Source organism: Drosophila takahashii, chromosome X (genome assembly GCF_030179915.1).
Source record: "Drosophila takahashii strain IR98-3 E-12201 chromosome X, DtakHiC1v2, whole genome shotgun sequence".
NCBI classification, from domain to species: Eukaryota; Metazoa; Arthropoda; class Insecta; order Diptera; family Drosophilidae; genus Drosophila; species Drosophila takahashii.
The window spans coordinates 7,085,814-7,094,193 of NC_091683.1; the positions used below are offsets into that span (position 1 = coordinate 7,085,814).

The 8,380-nt window shown below is 35.8% G+C and overlaps 1 protein-coding gene and 1 long non-coding RNA gene across 3 annotated transcripts; one reads left to right on the plus strand and one right to left on the minus strand.

Moving 5' to 3' along the window:
* Positions 1-219: 219 nt before the first annotated feature.
* Positions 220-1,156, minus strand: LOC108060294 (uncharacterized). 2 transcript variants are annotated; one of them, XM_017145939.3, is made up of 2 exons: positions 1,003-1,156; positions 220-950 (listed from the first exon to the last, which is right to left on the minus strand). In XM_017145939.3, exon 2 carries the CDS (start codon positions 925-927, stop codon positions 337-339), a length of 591 nt encoding a protein of 196 aa, XP_017001428.2. In that variant the 5' UTR covers positions 928-950; positions 1,003-1,156; the 3' UTR covers positions 220-336. The 2 variants fall into 2 exon arrangements, with proteins under 2 accessions (XP_017001428.2, XP_070075255.1); XM_070219154.1 differs by having other exon boundaries at positions 220-939; positions 1,003-1,074.
* Positions 1,157-4,491: 3,335 nt separating this feature from the next.
* LOC138913899 (uncharacterized) lies at positions 4,492-5,311 on the plus strand. Its single transcript, XR_011419772.1, has 3 exons — positions 4,492-4,838; positions 4,894-4,978; positions 5,044-5,311. It is a non-coding gene; the product is annotated as an uncharacterized lncRNA (long non-coding RNA).
* The last annotated feature ends 3,069 nt before the right edge of the window (positions 5,312-8,380 follow it).

The window sequence follows — 8,380 nt, forward strand, 5'->3', positions numbered from 1 at the left end:
TTTTGGTTTTCCAAATATTATATTATTTAAAAAAAAAATTTTAACTCGTTTAACAAATTTTATAGTAAAATATTAGGCATGTGGTTTTAATTCCTTTTTCAAGGTTCTATTACTTATAGATTCTGTAGAGTTGCTACAATTTGCAAAAAATAAATTTAATTACAAATTTTAATTTAATTTTAAAAGAAGCCAACTTTCCATAACAAAAATCGAAACAAATTCTTTTGTTACCGAAATATGAATTATATTATAGAAACATTATCAGGGTGGCCAAAATGTACAAAAAATTTTAAATGAAATGAAGAAAACACGCAAATTATTCCGAAACTGCAGCTTTCACTTGGTTTTCTTGCCATCATCGGGATTATTGTTTGTTTTCTTGGGTGCCGAGTTCGAAGCCGAATTCTTGAGAAACAAAGTTTCCTCCAGATCTAGGAAATTTTGCATAACAATCTCGTTCTTCTGCCGTTCGGTGTGCAACTCGCGGGCCAATTTGATGATCTCCTTGGCCAATTCCTTGGGATCACTGACCTGTTCGAGCAGCGATTCGGGACTATCGTAACGCCGCTTCAGGGGATTTTCCGGGCCAGTTGTGGTCTTGACGAAGGGCACGCACTGGATGGCCAACTCCGAGTCGGAGGGTCTTTGGTGGAGCAGCTCCTTCAAATGCGACTCGTACTGGGCCTTCCGGATCTTTCGCTGTTCGAGTTCATTGCGCTGGGGGCCCAAATGCTGCAGCAGATCCTCCGGTTTGCGCGGCTCCTCGGGCAGCAGCTCCGTCTTTCGATCCCCGGACAGATGACTAGTGAGCACAGTAGCCGAGGTCTTGTCACAGCCCTTGGTGCGATTCATCAGCTTGTAATTGAAGCCCAAACGGAAGGATCGCACTCCAACCATTACGAAGGACCTTTGCTTCACGGGAAACATTCTTGCCAGACACTTTCGATGGTCTTACATGAAAGGATCAGCGATAAACCACTTAGAAACTTATTTAAAACTTACCAAAAAGAAAAAAAATATTTATTCACAAGTAAAAATCTTATATATTTTTGTTCTCTACCAAAACTAGTGCTTTTGTTGTGAAAGGCAATGACTGAATGAGTGTGAAAGTTCAGAGCTCGTCTAGGACAGCAGGAATTAGATTCCATGGTCTACTTGGTTGTAAGAAAACCAAAGAAAAAGTTAGGAACCAACTGCCATATGGATTTGCACGCCATATGAGCATTACCACCCCACTTTGCCCAGAAATCGGGCACATTACTCATTATTTCGAACAACTTCATCAGGGAAATTCATGCATGCACCACATACATATACACATTCGATGAAAAATTAGATTTGCGTTTTGCATACAACTGAGGGCTCAAATTTTCCCCTAAAACAGGAAAAAAAAAAGAAAATAAGTATATAAACATAACAGTTAGAAGTCGCAGTCGCATTGTGATTGATTTGAATGTTACGTTGAGTGCGCAGCTCTGCTCCGTTTTGGATGTGTGACTGATGATTGATGGACTTGCCAGTACCCTGCACTCCCCCAACTGCCGAAAACCAACCGATTGCCAACACCCCAGACGACCCTCAAAAAAAATATATATATATTCTTATAGCCGAAAAAAAAGTTTCCTCCTTTGGAAGGAAAAAAGAAAAAAAATACGATTGGGAGAGAGAAAAAATAAATGTAATTTCCAGGGTCTGACAGGCGTATGTCAAATTCGACGACATGCGAATTTTAATAAACAACAAATCGGCAACAGCAAAGAGAAAAGGCAGGAAATGTATCAAATATTAGTAAATATAAAGAATCGAAATATTTTCTTGAAAAAAAAGATTTGTAATTTTTTGCCAATTTATTTGGGTTTCTTTGTATATTTTTTAAGAACACTTTATAAAAGTTGAAGAAGTGCAATATTTTTTCAATTTATAAAGGGTATTTTAAATACTTTAAAAAGATTAAAGGATTTTAATATTTTTGCAGTTTATTTATGGTCTTTAAATATTTTTTAGGAAAAGTTTGCTGTTTAAATCTGTAAAATCTTCATTAATTTCTTAGATATATTTTTTGATAGCTTAATTTTTAGAACCTCTAACTTCTTAATTTGCAAGTCGATTTTCAAGTTTTCAGCTTTAACTTAATTAGTATCCTAAGTACAACTTTTAAACTTTTTCCACCGAAGTTCACACATTTCCCACAGTCATCAGAAGACTCCTTTCGAAAGTGCCAAGTGAATGAGCGACCGAAGGCAATGTTCTGGTTAATATCTTCAAGTGATAACTGGCCCTCCGATTTGGTTGGGCCTGACCCAGTGAACTTTCTCGTGTTTTCCACAAAGCCAAGCTCACGTGTGTGTGGGAGCCGAGACTTCAAGTCAAGACGAAGACTTGGACTCAGTGCTACTTCCCCCGGATGTGGTTGCGTAGAAAGATTGGTGGCGGTAAAGTGGTGACCCCACCAACTCAGCCTCTTGAGAGCCACCGAAAAAAAAGAAAAAAACCCATAGAAAACCCAGAGAGTGAGCGGCATGCAATGCGGACTTTCTGTTTGTCTAAGGCCGCTCTGGGTAACTAAAATAATAACAATAATAGTACATAATACTAAGTCAAAATGCCAACTTCCGAAACCGAAAGACGAGCCGAGCTCCGTCATTACTCCATTTTTACCACAATTAAAAGGTGGATGTTGTGTTTTGTGTTGTCTTGAGTGTCTGGGTGAATGTCTTTCCTATCTCTCCCCACTCTATTTCATTTCATTTCATTTCGTTTTATTTATTTTTTAATTTCCATGTGTAGACCTTTCATCTCGCCACTCTCTGTGTTTGTCTAGTTTTTTTCTATTATTTTTTTCTTTTTACCCGGACTAATGTCAACTTCCGTGGGGTGAACAAAATAAAAAACAGGGAGTGGGGATAGAAAAGCTTATCGGAGTGTGGAATATATTTGTAAATAGATGGTTAATAGACTAAATTTTTTAATAATTTTATATACAATTAAATTAATGTTTAAGGTATAGAACCGTATGTTAGAAATATATTTTTAGATCAATGGATAATTACTAACTTTGTTTATATACAATTGCTATATATTTCTTTAATACAATTGAATAAATGTTTATGTCATAAGAACCATATTTATACCTATATATTTATAAAACGACTTCAAGTGCTTATTAAATCTAAACCATATTTAAATATCGAGTGGAAACATTGACCGAACCAAGAATCCATTAAGTGCTGGGAAACAAAAAAGGGGGGAGCACACGCATCCATGGGATACAGATAGGTACACCTTCTCCATCGTGGATTTTCCCATCGCAAATTATAAGCCACGATGGGAACCCCAGCCGATCCATCCAGCCAATTCAATCCCACTGCCACATCGTACTTCGTATCATTCCAATCCCAATCCCCGGGTTTCCGTGCGTGTAAAGTTTTGCTTTTGTCGCGGCATTGTGTTTCGAAAGTCGCTTAACTGACAATTTAAGCGAAAGATAGATGGAAATGGTAGAAAACGCGATCCGTCGCACGCAACAAAAAAAAGCACAAAAAAAATCCAAAAAATATGGGAGGAGGCGAAAAAGTCTGTGGAAAGTCTATAAAAAAAAACAAGGAAAAAGAAAAGGATTCAATATAGAAATTAATGTTGGACCGCCTTGCCAGGAATCGTTGGGCAATAAAGGGAAGGGGTAACAAGAATGCCAAATGAATTACGATAAGCAGCAGGCGGCCACCCACCAAAAACAACAAGGATAAACACGCAAAGTCCAGGGGCGGGCGGGAAAAGGGGGAGGCGTGGTGAAAGGATTTCCAGGGGGCCGCCAGCGAAAGGGGCGAAAAATTGCACCAAAATTAATAAGGAGTCGGTGAAGAACAACAAAAAAAAAAGAAACACAGCTAAGAAATTTCGACTTGGGTAACAAAATCTTCAGCGGCAATTTGAGTGAAAATATTCAGTCTTAAAGGTTCGACGGATGAGCTACAAAAACCTGGAGGTCCTTTTAAAAAATCTAAAATAATCTAATATAATATATATGAAAATTAATAGGTTAATAATTAAATATTATGTAAAATTATAGTATATACATTTATAATAAAATATTAAATAAATAAATAAATATTAAATAAATAAATATAAATTAAATAAAGCTTATTTAAAAAAATATAAAAAATTAAATAAACTAAAAATAAGAAAGGAAATAAATATATTTATTAATTAATAAATAACTTAATGCTTTAAATAATAAATTGCACGGGGCAGCTCATTAGTGCCTGTTTACAGACTGCTGTTCTACAGTGTACGAAAGTGGCAGAGGTTGGACAGAACAAATCGCTAAATTCAAATAATAGAAAGCTGCTTTAAATATATTTATATATATATCTCAGGAAGCCATGAAGTGTCGCCTGTTAAATTTTCACAAATTTTTCAGATCACAGCAGGCTGGGCTTTGAAATGTCATTCCCAGTCCCCTATAAAAGGCCGCCCGATCGCCTCAGGATTCAGTCAACACACACATCTCGTAGAGGTAACAACTCAAAATTCCAAATTAAAACCTACAAAAATATTTTCAGTCTACTTTCGGTGAACATTTTTTTAGTTTGTGCTGTCCTGTTTGTTTTGTTCAGTTCATATTCTATTAGGCTTAAGCATAAAGTGTAAAAGTTTAAATAGTATTAAGTGTTAATAGTCATAAGTGTCAAAAGTATTCGAGGGTGTCCAACATCTCAAGCTCGGCCAGCCTGAAGCTGGCTTCATTTATCATTTTCTGTTTGCTACACTGGAATACAAACCAACACTGGAAGAATAATAATATATCAACACTGGAAGAATAATAACATACGAAAACTGTAAGAATAATACTATATCAACACTGGAAGAATACTAATATATCAACACTTCAAGATAAAGGCAAAACAACACAAGTATCAACACGGAATACTAAAACTTACACTGAAACCAACACGTTATAAAGGAATAAAAGATTGAAGTATGTAATAACTTCTATAAATGTATATACATTTATTTTACTAACAATATATTTCATTTTTTCAGCTTGCTTACCTAACTACACTTTGAACGAGCCGGTTGAAGCTGATACGACCATCTCTTAGGAAGGACCTCTTTCTCAAGGGCGATATGACATAAGAAGACTAGATACAAAGGTTCCAAATTCGAAGTAACAAATTTGCTGTATCAAAATTCCCGTGCTGCACCGCCAGTCAATCAACTCTAAGACGTTTCGACTCGTATGAAGACTACCTTTTGGCCAACTAATTGTGGAAGAAGATACTAACAAAAATACACTTGTCAAAGAAGAAAACCTTCTGGTCTTTATAAATTTGGGGATTTACGGGGGAGCAGGCGCAAATTGCCCGGCGCTGTCATAATTTCTAATACCCAGAAATATAATATAATATAAGCCAACTTTATTGGGGCAATAGTTTGCAATTAGCTGGCGGGCAATAAAAATGGACATCAACATAAAAATAATCGAGAAAAATTCTTATCCTTTTTAAACCAATATAGCCACCTCTTTCGATTACAGCGCCCTCCAGCCAATGGGCAAAAGTAAAAAATTATTGAAAGTTTATGAAAATAACAAGAGAGGAAAAAAAATGAAGAATAGGAAAACCAAACGGAAAAAAACGTGGAGAAATAACCCAAACACAGCACAACAATTGCTTGCCGGTGTTGCTTGTGGCTTTCTTTCATTCTTTTCTTTTCTTTTTTTAACTACAGCAACAGACGGTGTCGATGGGGTTTTAGAGGGGGGCGGTAGAGGGTTAAGACGGCGTCAACATTGCTGGGCGGCATATTGCAGCCTTTGATTCCTTTTCATTTACTTTTCTCCGGTTTTTTTCCTTGCAAAAAAAAAGGAAATTTTATTGTTACACCAGAAAAATAACAACAAACCAGTGGCGTGGGCAAATAGGGGGTCGGGGGTTGGGCGACTGCAGGGCGTCGCATTTTGGCTACGTTTCCGTTTCCGTTTCCGTCGAAGACGAAGTCAAAAGTCCAAAACCCGAAGTCGAAGTCGAGGAATATCGAAGGCGATTACCGGGAGAACGAGAAGAATTGTAAACACTAAAAAAAAGGGGGAGGGGTTATATCCTTTCATATATATAAATATAGAGGGGGGTAAAACAGAGGAAATTATAATAACTTTTTTTTCCGTTACTCTTTTATTTTTTGCCTACTGGTCAACGGCAGCTGGCGGCCAAGAGGGGTTAAGGAAAACTTAGTGGGTTAACAGGGGGTTCAGCCAGCAGCAGATTGTTAGTCTTGCCTAAGAAACGCTGTTTACATTTTTAATAATGCAAAAGCATTACGACTGAAGGCAAAAATCGAAAGGCCAGGAAAAAAATTAAAATTAAACATTGAACAGCGTTGAAGAAAAAAGCGCCAAAGAAACGATAAGCACTAAGAAAAATACTTTCAAAAATAAGTCAATAATTTACAAACATTTTACGTATTTAATAGGTAATAAATCAAAAAAGAATTTGTTTACCACAAAATTTAGAATTCTTTAGATAAAATAAAGATTTTTTTACCATAATTAAAAAAAATCATTTTCTTTACCATAATTTAAAAAAACACATTTCCCCCAATTTTTTCATTATTTATTTATTTTTTTAAACGTTTAAAATTTGTTTTCAGTGTCCTAGTCTTAAAAAAGGGAGTTCAGCTCAATAAACCTGCAGAACAATTGCCAACCCTCTCTCCTCATCCTTCGAGCAACTAATGATTGAAGTCTGGAGCTAACCCCCCTTTGACCCACACCCCTGCCTTTTTGCTACAATTTACAATTTTTATTACCCAATTTCTGCGAGTCAAATTAAAAATTAATTATATATGTACATCGAAAAAGGGAAACTGGCAAAAAAAGAAAAATATAAAAATAAAAAGGAACTGAAAATCAAGCACAAAAAAATTTTTGATTTCTTGACGACGTTTCTTCATCAGTATTATTATTGTTGTTGTTCGAAATAATTCAATTAAATGACGCCACACGATGATTGCCCCCCCTTAAAAAAAAGGGGCGGAGGGTAAATAACGAGGGGGGGGGGATTGGGTTGATATGGTTATGGTTAGCTGCCAGTTAAAACGTACGACGCAATTAAAAACTTCCTGATTAAAGCCCGCAAACGAAAGCAACAAAATAATGAGACATCGCAAGAAACAAGAGAAATATACTTAATAAAAGCACAGAGAAACCGAAGCTGAATCTGAAATGGAATCGGAATTTGTAGCCGAATCTGAATTTGTATCTGAATCTGAATCGACTACTAAGAGCTACGAGAGATCGCCAGGCACACACAACAAAGATATCAATTAAGTGGCCGCACGATGAGTAAGTCAATGTGAATTTCGACTTTATTTGAATTTGAATTTATGATGCAACCGAACTGACAAACCCAAATCCCGCATTTCAGCTTCAGTAGCCGCTACTTAAATCAGCCAGTAACTCAATTAAACTAAAGGAAGTAAAGTGAAGTCCCGAAATCAAATGAAATACTTTAATACTATACAGAAAGAAAATTCGACATGCAATATGATCAATTCTACCTTATTTCATATCACAAGAGTCAATTTCATATTAATAAAAATCCGATATGATTTTTGTCACATTTATTATTTAAACATATCAACTTTATATCATAAAAAACGAAATTTAGTATTTTTTAAAAAAATAATTTAAAATAAGATAAACAAAATCTTTATTCATTTTAAAATGATACAAATAACGCGATCTTTAAAAAATATTACCTGCCACTTTAATTTTTGGCTTGTAGTTTACAGATCTTAAACCCTTTTTTACCTCCAACTATAGGTATTCATTACAAAAGGCCCTTGATCGCCTTGAAAACGATTTCCTTTGTTTGGTTAAAAAAATAAAACTGAGGCAACATTTTTTCGAATTAATCATTTAGCAGGTAATGCAATAACAATAAAATATTATTATATTAACAACCAGTTTGCCCGGCGACTATTATTATTATTGTTATTGTGATTGCTGCTGTTTCTGTTTTTTTTTCAGTACAGTCTGGCCCAAAAGTCGCCTTGATGGCGCTGGGTAAAGGCTATCGGTCTTGTGGTCAGCTTACTTTTGGCACTCAGTGTGCGCGAGTGCGAGTGGCCGAGTCATGACAATAAAGCAAATAAGAGTGGAAAAAAGTCACCAGTTTATGACAGCAATTAAGTAATTTTTTAAACACTCTCCGCACTTGGCCAACAAAAGCGGTAGCAGTCCCAAAAAAAAATACAGAAACCTCCCAAGTTAAACAAATATGGATCTCGTATCTGGTTATAACTTTTTGTGTGTGTGTCTTACTTAGGCAACACAGCATAAGCAACAAAAATTGTCATAAAACTGCCAAAAATATACGTT